This window comes from Sapajus apella, unplaced genomic scaffold, assembly GCF_009761245.1.
Source record: "Sapajus apella isolate SASKATOON/1434 unplaced genomic scaffold, GSC_monkey_1.0 scaffold17, whole genome shotgun sequence".
In the NCBI taxonomy this organism is placed as follows: domain Eukaryota; kingdom Metazoa; phylum Chordata; class Mammalia; order Primates; family Cebidae; genus Sapajus; species Sapajus apella.
In genome coordinates, this window is record NW_022436957.1 from 21886300 (window position 1) to 21903331 (window position 17032).

At 39.6% G+C, this 17032-nt stretch overlaps 1 protein-coding gene across 1 annotated transcript; it reads left to right on the forward strand.

The window, feature by feature from the left end:
• Positions 1–6676: 6676 nt before the first annotated feature.
• LOC116556546 (melanoma-associated antigen B6-like) lies at positions 6677–8523 on the forward strand. Its single transcript, XM_032285822.1, has one exon. The coding sequence runs from the start codon at positions 6677–6679 to the stop codon at positions 7925–7927; it is 1251 nt and encodes a 416-aa protein (XP_032141713.1). The 3' UTR covers positions 7928–8523.
• Positions 8524–17032: the final 8509 nt, after the last annotated feature.

The window sequence follows — 17032 nt, forward strand, 5'->3', positions numbered from 1 at the left end:
TCAGTAATTGACAGATACAGCAGGCAGAAAATCAGTAAGAGTACAGTCAAACTGAACAGTATTATCAATTAACCAGTTCTAAATGAATCATATAGAATACTCAATAAAATGATAAAATACACCTTTTCAAGCTAATACACACTAAGATAGAACACATTCTGTCCCATAAAAAAAAACACCATCAAATTTAAAAGGATGGAAAGCATACAAAGTATGCTCTAAGGTCACAAATAAATTTAACTAGAAATTGAAAACAGAATGATAGCTGGAAAATCCCCAAATACATGTAGATTAAACAACATGCTTCTAAATAACACATGGGTCAAAGGAGGCATCTCATGAGAAATTTTAAAAATACAACTTATCAAAATGTGTGAGGTGTGCAAAAGTAGAACTTTGAGGGAAATTTATATCATTAGCTGCATATACTAGAAAAAGGAATATCTATTATAATAATCCAACCTTCCACCTTAGAAAACTAGAAAAAAGGAGTGAATTAAATCCTAAGAATAAAATAAAAAATAAATATTAGAGTAGAAATCAATAAAACTGAACACATCAGTAGAGAAATTCAGCTAAACTAAAAGGCAATACTTTGATAAGATTAATAAAATTAACAAACCTCAAGTAACACTAAGAAAAGAAGAGAAAAGACACAAATTGCTAATGTCAAAAATGAAAGAATGGCCATCACTGTTGGCATTAAACAGATAGTAAAGGAATATTATGGACAATTGTGTGCCCAACAACTTGGTAATCTAGATGACATAGACCAATTCCTTGAAAGATACAATCTACCAAAACTCACACAAGGACATAGAGATCATCTTAATAGGCCTATATCTATTAAAGAAATTGAATCAATGATAACCTTCCAAAAGAGTAAACAACAGTCACAAATAGGCTCACTGGTGACTTCCGTCAAATTCTTAGGAAGAAGTGATATCAGTTCCATACAAATAAGCACAAAGATGAAAAGATGCTTAACATCATGTATCATTAGGGAATTGCAAATTAAAAAAAAATTCAGATATCACTACACATGTAATAGAGTGGATAAAATCCAAACACCGACAAGCCCACATACTGGAGAGGATGTGCGGCAGTAGGATCTCTGATTCAGTCATGATGGGAGTACAAAAATGGTACAGCCTCGTTGGAAGACGGTTTGTCATTATCTTAGTCAATATCTTACAAAATTAAAAATACTCTCATCATATGATCAATTGCACTCCTTGCTATTTAGCCAAATGGGTTGAACACTGATGTTTACAAAAAAACCTGCATACGAATGTTCAAAGCAGCTTTATTTGTAATTTTCAAAACTTAGCAGAAACCAACAAGAATAAAGTGTCGCAATGAAATATTCTTTAGTAATAAAAAATGTGTTATTAAGCTATCAAAAGACATATAGGAGGCCTAAACACATATTGCTAAATGAAAGTAGCCTATTTAAAAAGGCTACATGCTATATGATTCTAACTTTATGACATTCTGGAAGAGGCAAAATTGTGGAGACAGTTTAAAAAAGGGGGTTCCGTGGGATGGGAGAATAAATAACTGGAGCACAGTGAATTTTTTCTAGTATAGTGAAACTGTTCTGTGTGATACTGTTATAGTGTGTACATGTCATATATTTTTAAAAACACATAGGATATATGACAGAAAAATTAAACCTTAATATAAATTGTTGACTTTAGTTAATAAAAATGTATCAATATTGGGTCATCAATTTTAACAAATATACCACGGTAATGTATGATGTCGATTATATGAGAAACTGTGTGTGAAGGCATGAATGAGTATATGATAATTCTTTGTACTTGCTACCGAATTTTGCTGTAAACTTGAAAACTGCTCTAAAAAATAAAGTACGTCAATTAAAAATCCCCCCCTCATGTTATATATTTAGAGTAGTTTGTTTTCCTGGAACAATCCATGAATATTAGCAATTTGCCAAATATTTTTATTGACTTTCAAATCTGAAACTCTTTCACCCTCTTAAAAAAAATAGCCATTCTGTTACTAGTAGTTAACTTTGTTCAAGTGTCTTCTATCATTAAGTAATATATAACACAACACAACAAACCATGGATCTTTAAACCTCCTTTAAATAATTCTCTGTTTCTGACTTACATAATTTTTATACTCCAGAGTTTTGTATGCATAAACAAGTACACACAAAATATATACCTATTTTTATATTTATATGTTCAAAATATTATACAGCAGAGATATATGTTTAATTGTAGAAAAATTGAGCTCTACACATAAAGTTCCATTAGCATAGCCCAAGCGGTACTTACAGGGATATTTATTGCATTAAATAGATTTACTATAAAAATGTTTGAAACATCCAAACAATTCCAAAAGCTAGAGAATGAATAGCATATTAAACACAAACAAGAAGAAGGTAGGAAATAATTAAAATAAATGCAAAAGCGATAAATTAGAAAATAGTCAAACCAACTAGTAAAAGCCAGTTCTTTGAAAGGATTTACATAACAATGTGTATGAGTATTATCAATTACAAATGAAGGAAGCAGAAGTAAATGATAGTAGATAAGTATAATTCTACAAAACTTAGGTGTAGAAAAGATTTAATGCTAATAGGAAACACTAAGTATTATCTGTATCTCAAGGTAACAAATGATGGACAAAGACACTGTTCTACCTAAAGAATTTCAGGTAATAAACTCAAAAGAATTTTAGAGTTTGAGAATTACCATCTTGCAACCCATAATAGATTAATGGATGAAAGCGATGGCTGCCAACATCATCACAAAGGAAACAACAGAAATTATCTATCTCTTAGTGAAATTGTACCATGTCACCTCTGGAGTACGCTTTCCAATAAACTTTAATATGAACAATATTGTACTTATAAAAATTGAAGTTTGTTAATGATAAATGTTAGCTAATTGAGTTCATTATTCTCTGTACTACTGCATATACTTGAGAATTTCCAAAATAACAGGCTTTTATTATGAATATCATGCTTTTAAATATGAAAACTTATGTAAAATAGAACAATTTTTAGCAAAACGGAAATGACTAAAATGACCCATTAAAAAAACAACTCTTTGATTGTATAGTAAAACTGAAACTATAGTCCAAACCCAAAGTACCATCAAAGTGTTTTGGGACCAGCCAGGTTTAGAGACCAATTACACCAAATGGTGAAAAAGAAACTGATCATCACCTCATATAAAGTCTTCTAAACAACACGAAAAGACTGGGAGAATTACTCCATCATTTTACCAGACTTGTATTCTTTGATACAAAAACAAGATGAAGATATTCCAAGAAAGTAACATTTTAGACAAGTTCATTAACAGAAGACAAAATATTCTCAATAAATTCACAGTACATCCAATATAGGCATATCCAATATAGCAGTGAATTAATGAATAAATAGCCTGCATCCAAGAATTGCAAAGATGATATCACATTAGGAAATACCATCAGAAGGAAATCACTGTTACCAAAAATGGTGAAAAAACATGTGATCATGTGCAGGGGTGAAGAAAGGGCCAAAACAAAAACAAACAAAAACACTCAACCCCAGTGCATGATAGCAACTTTTAGCAAACTTACATCAGGAGAGAATTTCCATCCTGTAAAATCTGTAATTGATATTCTAAATGTGAAACATTACAAACATCCCAAAAAGAGTCCAGAAGAATACACACCTGTATAGTATAAACCCTACTGTTGACAATTGGATGAAATACATCTATAGTCCACAACTATAAAAATAATAGTGAGTAAATTAGAGGTAACAACAAAAGGAGATAATTGTGAAAACAATAAACTCTCCTGATTTAAAAAAGAAAACAACATAATTGGTGCAAAAATTATTTCAATGTCTAAGGAAATTATGAAAATGTGTGTACAAAAGATCACTATAGGTAAGGAGTACAGTAACACAAAAACCAATAACTAATTATATCATGTAATGTGAAATATACCTTTCACAACAGCAACAATATCCAAAATACATGTAATAAAAAATCAAATAGAAATGTACATGTTCATTAAGGAGACAGCCATAAAAATGTTCTGAAAGACTTAGGAAAAGGAAGTCTCCAATAAAGGAGTATACTATATATATTTACTCTAGAGAGGATATTGTAAAGATGTTGATTCTCCTTTAATATCATACAGATTCATTGCCTCAAACCCAGGCTGTTCTTTCTCATGACCAAACTGAACCCTGGAAAAGTTAAAGGAAGAATTTAAAAAAAAAAAAAAAAAACATTAACAACAGCAAAACAACAAAAATGAGACCCCTGAGAAACAGTAATTTTGTATTGAACAAGAACTGGTGTGTGGGCAGATAGGGGCATGTGGTGAACTAGTGACAGGTATGAACTCTACAATAGAAGGAGACAACAGAATTGGCTAGAGGAAAAGTTTTAAAATATCGGTCTTTGCTTCCTTCATTGTGCCATGGTTCAATGCATTTGTTTTTGTGCTTCACTAAAGGAAATTCAGTCAGGAACTCAGACCCCATGTGCCAGTTCCATGGGGTAATACTGGGACAGCAAAAACATTTGGATAGGCTGAAGAAGTATGAACCCAGACAATGTGCTAATAGTACCTAAAACCTCTTTAGTGGAAGAGGTCTGGCCTTTAAATTCATACTATTCTAATATAAAGAATGGACTAAATGAGAATACCAAATATTGCAGTGAGTCATGAATATAATATTTTGTATTCTAGTTTACTCCATTCTTTATATTAAAGATATATTTGTACCACCTGATAGTGGTACAAATGCATTCATGAAAATTTGAATACAGACACTGATGTCAGCTAAGAGAGAGATGCCAGACACAGATGCCAGGCTAAGAAGTCCCCTCACTTTCTCCTTAGGAATTGTACAGGACATAGTCGGAGGAAGGGGATGGATTCATATGAGAAAATGGAGAAAACCAAGACCCTGCCAGCAGTTAATGTGAGGACCCTGAGTGAGGAGTGAGGGGCTCCACAGCTCGGAAGAGACAAGAGTGGCCCCAGAATCTCCCTTCTTCCTCAATCTTGCATCACAACTTAATAGCAGCAGCCTGGTCTATGATGCCCCAGGCAGTAGTGGTCAGGTGACGTATAACTGAATTACGCATGAGGAGTCTCAGGAAGTTGAAGTCTCGTGTGAGAGGGTGTCCTCAAGTCAGTAGAGGGTACATGGCAAGAATGAAGCCAAAGCACTCTGTGAGGGCTGAGGGCAAACTCCATTCCGGAAGAGGGGCTGCCACAGAGCCCCTCCCCTACTGTCAGTCTTGGAAGGTCCCAGCATGGCTTCCGGTCTTGGGCTCTACCTTACTTCCTACTCTGGACTCTAGGAAATGAGATCCTTGATCTCCGGTTGACTGATTTAGCTCAACAGACAGAGAAGTCCAAGGGTCCACAAAGAGCCCCTGAAAAAACTTTATGTGAGTTCTGGGGAATCTGCTGTGCCCACGGGGAGAGTGACAGAGCCCCGCCCCTGCTGTTACGCTGGGAATGCCAGGTGGGGGTGACCGGAAGTGGTTCCCCCTGACTTCCGCCTAGAAAAGAGGCTGGGCCCGAAGCCTTCATCTGTAAAGTGCTGTGTCACCTCAGCGGCGTTCCAGATCTTCTCAGCTGTTTTGGTGGGTATCCTGACCTAAAACTGGCGGTAAATGCCCCGACAATCGCAACCCCTTTCCCCCTGAAAAAAGAAAAAAGCAGCTCCACAGAGCTCTGTCCCATCTCGCCCCTGAGCCGGTCCCTGAGGAGTCCGCAAGCATGGCCGCTAGGCCCAAAGTGCATTCACTTTTTCCGTCGGGTTGAACAGCATGAAGGCCTCAGTCCAAGACTGGTGGACTCAGGTCAGGAGGGAGAGAAATCTCAGGTACTCCATAATTAAAAGAGAATCCTCCTTAAGATTGAGGGGACTCCATGCCCCAGAATGGGGTGACACCAAACTCTGCTGCTGAGGTCAGTCTGGGGTCCCGGCAGGTCCCTAGAGACTGAAGTGCATTCTCACTTTGTTCCCGTGGGCGTCAGAGAAGTAGGGCCCTGGTTATAAGGAGACGGCAGCAGGTCAGCGAGGGCAATTTCCAGATTGTGGGAAGAGTCGGAGTGAGGAGTCTGATTACCGTGGGGACAATTCTCACTAAAACAGCAAGAGCACTCAAATCTCTTCAGTACTGTCAGCCCTAGGTGGTCTGAGTGACCCCAGAGTGAAGTGTTGGGCAGAAGTGCTTCTTTATTCCCTCCTCATTAGTATTGTAAAAATTTCTAGTGTCAATTTCAGAGCTGCAGAAGGGAATGGGCCTCTGGGTCTTGCCAACAATGTTTATGATGAGCCTGAATATAAATAGAGAGGATCGGACCCCTGAATAGAGCGGTCCCCACTGCCAGCCCCTGCTGTCACCTCAGTAAGCCCCAAAATAGGCTGTCATGCTATAGTCTAATACTCACTCTAACTTCCTCCTGAGTTCGAACTAGACAAAGTGACCAGGAGAACAGGAGTCCTGTGATTTCCTAGGGCAGTTCTTTCGCAGAAACCTGCAGAAGGGGCCCTGGTTAAAGTCAAGATGGTTGCTCTCTGGTGAAGCTGTTGATGTGATGTCACTCTCTCCCGTCCAGGTGCCAACCTTTTCAGCCTTCTCACTCACACTACTACCTGCTGTCACCAGCCATAGCCATCATGCCTCGGGGTCAGAAGAGTAAGCTCCGTGCCCGTGAGAAACGCCGAGACATCCATGGTCAGCCGCAGAGTCTCCCGGGTCCTCAGACCACTGTAGAGAAGCAAAAAGAGCCCCCCACTTCCACTATCTCTTCTGATTATCGGGGTGCTCATCCTAAGTCTTCTGATGCCTCCGTTCCTCAGGAGTCTCAGGGAGCTTCACCCACTGGCTCTCCTGATGCAGGTGTTTCATGCTCAAAATCTGATGTGGCTGCCAAGGGTCAAGATGACAAAAGTGCAGGCACCTCCCCTGATGCCTCCGTTCCTCAGGAGTCTCAGGGAGCTTCACCCACTGAATCTCCTGATGCAGGTGCTTCATGCTCAAAATCTGATGTGGCTGCCAAGGGTCAAGATGACAAAAGTGCAGGCACCTCCCCTGATGCCTCCGTTCCTCAGGAGTCTCCCCCTGATGCCTCCGTTCCTCAGGAGTCTCAGGGAGCTTCACCCACTGAATCTCCTGATGCCGGTGCTTCATGCTCAAAATCTGATGTGGCTGCTAAGGGTGAAGATGAGGAGAGTGCACACGCCTCCCAGAGAGCCATGTACTTCAAGAGCTTAGGCCGAGATCCTATAAACAAGAAGTCGTGGGAGTTGGTGCAATTCCTGCAGGAGAAGTTTGAGAAGAATGAGTCCATTTTGAAGGCAGACATGCTGAAGCTTGTCAGCAAAAGGTACAAGGAGTACTTCCCTGAGATCCTCAAGCAAACCTCCGAACATCTGGTGGTGACCTTTGGTGTTGAATTGAAAGAAATTGATTCCAGTGGTGAATCCTACACCCTTGTCAGCAAGCTGGGCCTCTCCAGTGAAGGAAGTCTGAGTGGTTATAATGGGCTGGCGAAGTCGGGTATCCTGATGTCGGCCCTGGGTTTGATCTTCATGAAAGGCAACCGTGCCACAGAAGAGGAGGTCTGGGACTTTCTGACCTTCCTGGGGATCTCCTCTAGGATGACACATCCACTCTATGGGGATCCTGAGAAGGTCCTTACTGAAGATTTGGTGCAAGCAAAGTACCTGGAGTACCGGCAGGTGTGCAACAGTGATCCTCCACGTTATGAATTCCTGTGGGGTCCACGAGCCCATTTTGAAACCAGCAAGATGAGAGTCCTGGATGTTTTCGCCAAGATCAATAACACCGTCCCCGGGTTCTACCCACATCTGTATGAAGAGGCTTTGGTAGATGAGGTACAGAAAGCATTGAGAGTGAACTTTTAAGGCAGGGCTGGTACGGTTTCCTTGGCCAGGGCACCTTACGGGGCCACATCCTACAGATCCTCCCATTTCTAGGGAGGTCTGAAGTAGAATTTTTACTTGATGTTAGAGGAGAGTAATGAGCCTTCTAAATAGTGCAGTATAGTAGAGGCTGGAGGGAACAGGACGTGTTTCTTTCTTTTGTCCTGTTACAGATGAGTAATTTGTAGATTTATGTTTTGCTTTCTTTGTCAATTTTCAAGATTGTTCCTGTTAAGTGAAGGTTTATATTGCTTCAGATTATAAATGTGTCAGTAACTTAGCTTTCACATTCATGGTTGTTTCACCAGTTTGAAAGTTATGGTTGTGGTATTCATAAAACAAATCTTACAGCGTTCATATTTTTGTTATAATTCAGAACTAGATAAAATGGTAATAGAGGAGGGATTTTCATATCAATCTTAATGAATTCCATAGGAAAATAGTTGACATCCTAATATGATTAGAAAGAAAAATAAAAAGGAAATGTAAATGTTCCTTAATTCTTGGTTTGCCTTATTTTTTTTTCCTATTTATTTTAGTTTAAATAAAGGATACCTGGATTTATTCAGGTTCTTAAAGACTGCTGTTAGTGTGTTTTCTTCTAACGCACTGCATATTCTATGTTATTGACTGTATCAAAAAGTCTCTCTGGTTGGAGGGAGGTATTTTCTGTGTTTAAAATAATTATATGAAGTGCAGCGATCAATATAAGCCTGAATGAGTTCAGTAAAACCCTTTTTGAAATGAGGCTGCTAAATTCAAAGAACTTCCATAGGCTTAAATTGTCTCAAATATTTTCAACATGTGGTAATTTTGTTTCTGAATATATCATTAGGAAAATTAAAAATTAATGCTATTATGTAAAAACACGTGATGGCAACTGTCATTTATTAGATACTCAGTATTTCCTACTTAGTAAGCCATATTTCTTATAGACAATACTTATACCCCAAAATTCCAACAAGATAGGGTTTAGCAGACTAACTTCAGAAATGACTAAGCAGCCAATTTCTAAAAGTTCACAGGCTTCTAATTTACAGAGCTGGAATTAGGTCTCTGGTCTGGATTCAACTAGGGCCCACATTTTTGCAATCCTCTCAGCCTGAGCCAGATGTTGTTATCTTTCAATTCATTTTTCCTTTCACTGCCCAAAATGTTTATCAGAGCATTAAAAGGACACAGTAAACAAAGCAGTTCTGTGGAATACACAGCGTAATAATAATGCTGAATACATGAGTAGTATGAAGAAAAAATAATATTCAGTGACAATATGATTATCTTCATATGCAATATCAGATAACCTGATAAGATCAGGAGCTCCCAAAATCATCCTGCTCTGCCCTTTCCCCATAGAAATTAAATCTACTCAAACCAAGATACCTAATATGCTAAGTCTGGTTGGTGAAACAAAGGAATAGATAAGTGTGTTTTTTTCACTGACAGCCCACTATCTGTGCTGGGCCTCCTGGCTTGTGGTACAGCTTCACTATTTCATACAAAACCTGGGACAGGGAGCCACTGTCTGCAAGGTTTGCAGTAGAGAATCTGCTCAATTATTTGCAAGTCTGTGACATTTCTCAGCAGTCTTAAAGCTAAGGGAGGCAAGATGAGAACCCCGATCAATGAGGATTCTGGAGACCAATGCCTCAAAATATAGGGATCACTGAGAGAGTAGGCCCTGCCTACTCTCAGATCTGGAAGGCCCAAGCTATAGCTGTAAGCTAAAATTTCTCTATTCAAGTTTCTCAGGTACTTAAGAATCCTGGTCTAAGGGTGGTGTGCTCCGGTTAGTGGGAAGAGGACATCAGACTCTGAAAACTCTCAAGATGAGGACTCTGAATGAGAAATGAGTAATGATCCACCCAGAACAGTAGGAGTTCTTAAAACTATATCCTTCTTTCTGCCTTCAGTGGCCCTGGGCACAGATATCTAGTTGAGGTTCCCCCTCACTTTCTCTAGGTCTTCTACTGATGCCTCAGAGAGAGAAAGGCTTTGATCTCATGGCAGTAGCTCTGATTCTGTCCATGAAGGAGATCCTAACAAACCTGGATTGTATTTAAGGTGAGGACGATGGAGTAGCCACAAAGTAGCACCCTGACTTCCCCCTCTCATTTCTCAGGAAAGGGCAAGCTTTGGCTTGAGGCTGACAGACTCAGATTAGTAGAGGAGGGAGTGCTACATGCCCTAATCAATGTTAGAAACCTGAGTGAGAACTGAGAGAGCCACTGACTCCAAAACAGTGGAAAAGGATTCTGACCCTGCCGTTAATCCGCAGGAGATCCTCAATCACTGTAGTGAGATGTAGCTGTTCCTAACTTCCATTTGGGACATTCCAGGAAGATATGGCCTTGGTCTGAGGAGTGTGGCCTTGTCAGTGGAGGGTGGAGTTTCAGGTTTGGTTACGTAGGAGTCAAAGGTAAAGACACTGACGGAGGATGGAGGAGACCACTCACCCCAGAACAGAGGGAATGCACAGTGTCCTGTATCTGTTGTCAGCCGTAGGAGGCCCAGGGAAGAGCTAACAGGCTGAAGAGCCCCCTCAGTTGCTCTGGGAGTAGGCTCAGGGAAGTGAGAGCCTTAGTCTAATGGGAGCAACCCTATTCAGCAGAGGATGTCAGAGCAGCAAAAGAAAGAGGTGCCAGGCCCTGCTAACAGTTAGTTAGCATAATAACCCTGAATGTCAACTGAAACTACTCCCCAACCCCAGAACACAGGGAGCCCAACAGTGTCTGCTGCCACCCCAGTAGGTCCCAAGCTGGGCTGTCAAGCTGCAGCCTAAGACTCACTCTAACTTGCTTTGTGGGGTTCTCAGGGTACAGGCTGACTGGGAGAACTAGTTCCTTGTGGCTTCCTAGATCAGTGATTGCACAGAATCCTGGAATGGCAGTGTTGGTTAAAGCCAAGCTGGTCACTCCCTGCTGACGATGCTCACACTATTTCATTCTCCTTCCACCAGGTGCCTGTCTCAGCAGCCATCCTATTCACACTTCTGTCTGCTGTCCCTGCCTATAGTCATGCCTTGGGGTCAGAAGAGTAAGTTCCACACTCATGAGAAATGCCACTAGGGTCTCCAGGTTACTCATGTCACTGCAGGAGAGGAAGAATCCGTCTCCTTTTGTCCTGTTTTGGGGAGTACTCCTCAAATCTATCTTGCTACTGACATTCTCCAGGAATCTCAGTGGGCCGCCTTCATCATCACTGCTTCTGTAGATGTTTCATGCACAAGATCTGATGAAGATGCCAACAGCCAAAATGAGGAAAAGCCAAGCACCTCTCCAGCAGCAGCCTCCACTCAAGCTCACACAGAGAACCGCTATTCAGGAAGGGAACTTTGGTAGTACAGTTCCTACTGGAGAAGTGTAAGATTAAAGAGCTCATTACAAAAGCAGCATTGCTGGATGTTGTTAACAAAAAGAGCAAGGACCATTTCCCTGAGATCCTCAGGGGAACCTCTGAGTGCATGAAGCTGCTTTTGGCCTGGAATTGAAAGAAGTTGACCCAGTGGTCATTTCAATGCTCTTTTCAGTGAACTGGGTATCCCCAACAACAGGAGTCTGAGTTAGGATAAAGCATTGCCTAAAAATGTTATCTTGATGATGCCCCTGGGTATAAGCTTCACGAAGGGTAAGTCTACCACAGAAGAGGAGATCTGAACATTTCTCAATAAGATTTGGGTATATGCTGGGAGAATGACTTCATATATGAAGAGTCCAGATAAAAGTTAGGTACAGCAATGTACCTAGAGTACCAGCAGGTGTCCAACAGAGATCGTCTACACTATGAATTCCTGTAGAATCCAAGAGCCCATGCTGAAACCAGCAACATGAAAAACCGACGACTTTTGACCAGCATCAATGACGCCATCCAGGAGTTTCTTCTCATCCCTTTATACAAGGCATTGAGACATGAGGAAGAGAGAGCCTGAAGAATGTATGCAGCCAGGAGTGAGGCTAACGCCATGGCCAGCGCACATTGTGGGGCTAACAAACAGCAGTTTCTTCCATGTCAAGTGAAGGTGGTGGGAGATTCTTCACTCTTTTGAAAAATAATGCAGTTAATGTTCTACTTAGTATAGGACCTAGGCAGGACTGAAAAAATATATAGTTTATATGTTCTGTGTGTTTCTGTTCTATGTGAATAACTGGATTTCTTTTGTTTTCAAATATTATTTTTTTTCCTTTTTTTATATTATACTTTAAGTTCTGGGGTACATGTGCAGATCTTGCAGGATTGTTGCATAGGTATACACATGCCATGGTGGTTTGCTGCCTCCATCCCCCCATCACCTACATTAGGTATTTCTCCTAATGTTATCCCTCCCCAATCTCCCCACCCCCTGCTATCCCTATCCTAGCCCTCCATCCCCACCAGACCCCAGTTTGTGATGTTCCCCTCTCTATATTCTTTTATTTTACTTATTTTTCTCCTTCCAACTTTTGTTTAAGATTCAGGGAGTGCACCTGCAGAATTTTTACATGGATAAATAGCACGTTGCTGGGGTTTGGTGTACAAATGATTTCATCACTCAGGTAGTAAGTATAGTACCCAACAGATAGTTTTAAATCCTCACCCTCCTCTCATCCTCCACCCTCAAGTTGAGTCCAGTGTTTATTTTTCCGTTCTTTGTATCTGTGTATATTCAATGTTTAGCTTCCACATGTGAGTGGGAACATGTGGCATGTGGTTTCCTGTTCCTGTGTTAATTTTCTTAGGATAATGGTCTTCAGCTGCATCCATGTTGCTGCAAAGGACATGCTTTCGTTCTTTTTTATGGCTCTGTAGTATTCCATGATGTATATGTGCCACATTTTTTTTTTGTATCCCACTACTGTTGATGGGCATTTAGGTAGATTCCATGTCTTGGCTATTATGAATAGTAACGTGATAAACATATGTATGCATGTCTCTCTATGGTAGAATGTTTTATATTACTTTGGGCATATACTGAGTAATGGGATTGCTGGATCAAATGGTAGACTCTGTTATAAGCTCTTTGAGAAATGTCCAAACTGCTCTTCACAGTGACTGAACTAATTTGCTTGCCTAGTAGCCATGTGTAAGTGTTCCCTTTTCAACACAATCGCACCAGCATTTTTTTTCACTTTTAAATCATAGTCATTCTAATTGGCATGAGATGGCATCTCATTGTGGTCGTGATTAGCATTTCTCTAATGATTGGTAATGTTGAGCATACACAAATCAATAAATGCAATGCATCACATAACCAGAAGTAAAAGCAAAAACTACATCATCATTTTAATAGACGCAGAAAAAGATCTTGATAATATTCCACATCTTTTCATGTTAAAAACCCTTGTCAGACTAGGTATTAAAGAAAGATTTCTCAAAATAATAAGAGCCATCTATGACATACCCACAGTCAACATCATGCTGTATATGCATAAGTTAAAAGCATCTCCCTGAGAACTGGAACAAGAGAAGAATGCCCACTCTCACTAGTCCTATTCAATATTGTTCTGGAAGTCCTAGCCAGAGCAATCAGGAAAAAGAGAAAGGAAGAAATAACAAGGCAACCGAATAGAAAGAGAGGAAGTCAAACTATCTCTCTTTGCAGAAGACATGATTCTATACTTAGAAAACCTCAGAGCCTCTTCAAAAGCCTCCTAGATTAGATAAACAACTTTAGTCAAGTTTTAGGATATAAAAGTAATGTAGAAAAATCAGTAGCATTTCTATATACCAATAATGTCCAAGCTGAGAGTCAAATCAAAAATGGAATCCCATTCACAAGAGCCACAAAAAGAATAAAATACCTAGCTGTACAACTAGCCAGGAAGGGCAACAATCACTGCAGTGAGAATTAAAAAACACTGCTCAAAGAAAGCAGAGACAATACAAACAAATGGAAAAACATTCCATATTCAAAGACAGGAAAAATTAATATTGTCAAAATGGCCATACTGCCCAAAGCAATTCAGCAATTCAATGATATTCCTATCAAACTACCAACAACAGTTTTCACATAATTAGAAAAAAACTATCCAAAATTCATATGGAACCAGAAAAGCACCCAAATAACCAAAACAATTCTAAGCAAAAGGAACAAAGCCAAAGATCAGACACTACCTGACTTCAAATTATCCTACAAGGCTACAGTAACCAAAACAGCATGCTGCTAATAGCAAAACAGATATATAGAGCAATGAACAGATTAGGGAGCCCAGAATTTAAGCCACACACCTACAACCATCTGATCTTCTACAAATTCTACAATAGAAAGCAATGGAGAAAGGACTCCTTATTCAATACATGGTGCTGGGATTACTGACTGGCCAAATCTAGGAAATACCATTCTGAACATAGTCCCCGGCAAACATTTCATGATGAAGACACCAAAAGCAATTGTAACAAAAATAACAACAACAAAAACAGACCAAAGAAAAACAAACAAAAATAGAAAAATAGACAAAAATTAGACAAAAATAAAAAATAGACAAAACACTAAAAATAGACCAAAAAACCCAAAACAAAAATAAACAAGTTCAACCTAATTAAACTAAAGAGCTTCTGCACAGTCCAGGAAACTATCAATGGAACAAACAGACAACCTAAAGAATGAGGAAGAATATCTGCAAACTGTGCATCTGACGCATGTCTAATATCCAGAATCTACAAGAAATTTAAGGAAATCAACAAGCACAAAACAAACAACTCCAATAAAAAATGGGGAAAGGACCTGAAGAGACACTTTTCAAAGGAAGACATACAAGTGGCCAATAAATATATGGAAAAAATGCTCTTTTATGTATTTATGTATCAGTTAAAATATTTTTAACTTACATCAAGGCTATATTTGCTATTTTCACAGTCAGCATGCAGTATCTTTGTACATACAAAAGTCATCTTGTTTTATAGCAGTTAACTTGATTTCAAATTGCTCTTTTGATTTTGCAACTGTATAATGTGACTTCATTACAGTTACAAATTATTAAAAAAACTTGTAGATATACAATAATGTGTGGGGCCTATAAAGCCTCAATTTTTAAATGTTAAAAATATAGGTTTTTCAAGATGAGTGGGATTGGATAAACCACCTCTTGCTTGTTCTCCTCAAAGCTCCTAGACCTTGTGAATACATAAGGCAATTTCAAGAACACCAGCAGGCAGAAAGCTTAAAATTCCTACAAACAGAACTTGAGATTTTTTTCTATCATGACTCAAACCAGAAGCTCAGGAAGCAATTCATAAGAAAGATTAGAAAAATATATATTCTGTGTGTGTGTGTGTATGTGTGTGTGTGTGTGTGTGTGTGTATACACACATAAATATATATATATTTATATATGTATATATACTTCCACTCCTCTCACTCCATCTTACAAAGCATTTGAAGATAATAATTATCTGGGAAGTGCATGACTCTGTGTGTGTGTGTGTGTGTGTGTGTGTGTGTGTGTGTACACATAAACATTTATATATGTGCATATATAAATACCAACATGCCTGGATAATTTATACATATACATATAAAATTTCCACTCCCCTCACCCCATGTTGCAAAGCATTTTGAAGATCATAATAATCTGGGAAGTGCATGACATTTAAGATATTCACATGATTTAGGAAACAACACTGTATAAAATATTCTCCATGACACAAAATATTATTTTGCGATCCCCCTATTTACAGGATCTATAAGGTTATGTGGAATGAGATAACTTAAAAGCTCAAACTCCTTTGAAACCAGCATAACTTTTAGTAGGCGGGATGCCACCAGGATTGTCAAGAAAGTGCCCATCAGAGTCATGGAAGATGTTACGGCATCAAGTGAGATGGTAACCGTGTAAGGAGACTCTGGAAGAACAAAGGGGAGAGACTGAGAAGCGTTCATTTTAAGGATTATCTTATCAGAAAACTCTGGCTGACTTCCCAGAGCAAAGAGACTGATTGTCTGTCCCTCTCCCAGCAGGAACTCTGCTAGACAAAAGAAATAAAATTCTAAAGGCTATTGGGGACAAAAGGAAACATAGACAGGCTATGACCCAGAACAATAATGCCTACTGCCTTTCTATCTGGTTTTAAGCTACCAGAGGCTTGGCTGGCCCTGAAATCTAACAGGATTCCTAGCAGTTTCTCAAAGCAGAGCAGAGGTCTGCTACTCCCTAAAGGTATCTGGCCCAAGGGAGATCCCCTTCCTTATACAGAGTGTGTTCTGCTTGCTTCAGGTGGCTTCCTCCACCTCAATACTGTTCCTCTTACCCCATGGAATCATGATGCCACTGGACTTTTATTTTAATGTTTTAGCACACAACAGAGAGGAAAGGCACATTCACAAGCTAGAGGATGTCTATCACTGTCGAGATTTGTCATGACTTCAGTATATCAATTGTGGGGAAAGGTAATTTCCCAGTGGATAAAGCCTTTCTTTTACTTTCCACCTCTCTTGAAAGTTCACCCTGAAATGCTAATTTATACAAAGACAACAACTAATCTGGTTTCCTGTATTAAAGAACAGGGCTGGGTGGTTGGGAGTGCAGGAATCCAGTAGGACATGAAGAAATCAGTAAGGAATAGATTGGTGTGATAGCCCTCTTCCTCGGTGGGACAGTCTTCCACACAGGCATAAGTCACCTTTAAGAAGTGTTTGGTTTGGGAGGTGAACCAACCATATAGCTGTGGGTTTTTACTTTGTTGGTGGTGGTTGAGACAGGGTTTCCCTTCCATCACCTAGGCTGGAGTGCAGCGACTTGATCATGGCTCGTTGCAGCTTCAACTTCCTGGGCTCAAGTGATCCTTCTACCTCAGCCTCCCTAGTAGCTAGGACTAAAGGTGGGTGCCACCACACCAGGCTAATTTTTTGTATTTTTAGTAGTGACAGGATTTCACCATGTTAGCCAGACTGGTCCCAAACTCCTGAGGTCAGGTGGTCCTCGGTCTCCCAAGATGCTGGGATTACAGGTGTTAGCCACCAGGCCAAGCCTGTTTTCATTTTTAGTTTCCACAAATAAGTGAGAATATGTCATGTTTCTGTTTCTGCACCTGCTTTATTTCACTTAAAGTAATGATCTCCAGTTCCATTTATGTGGTTGCAAATGACAGCATCCCATTCTCTCTTAATGTCTGATT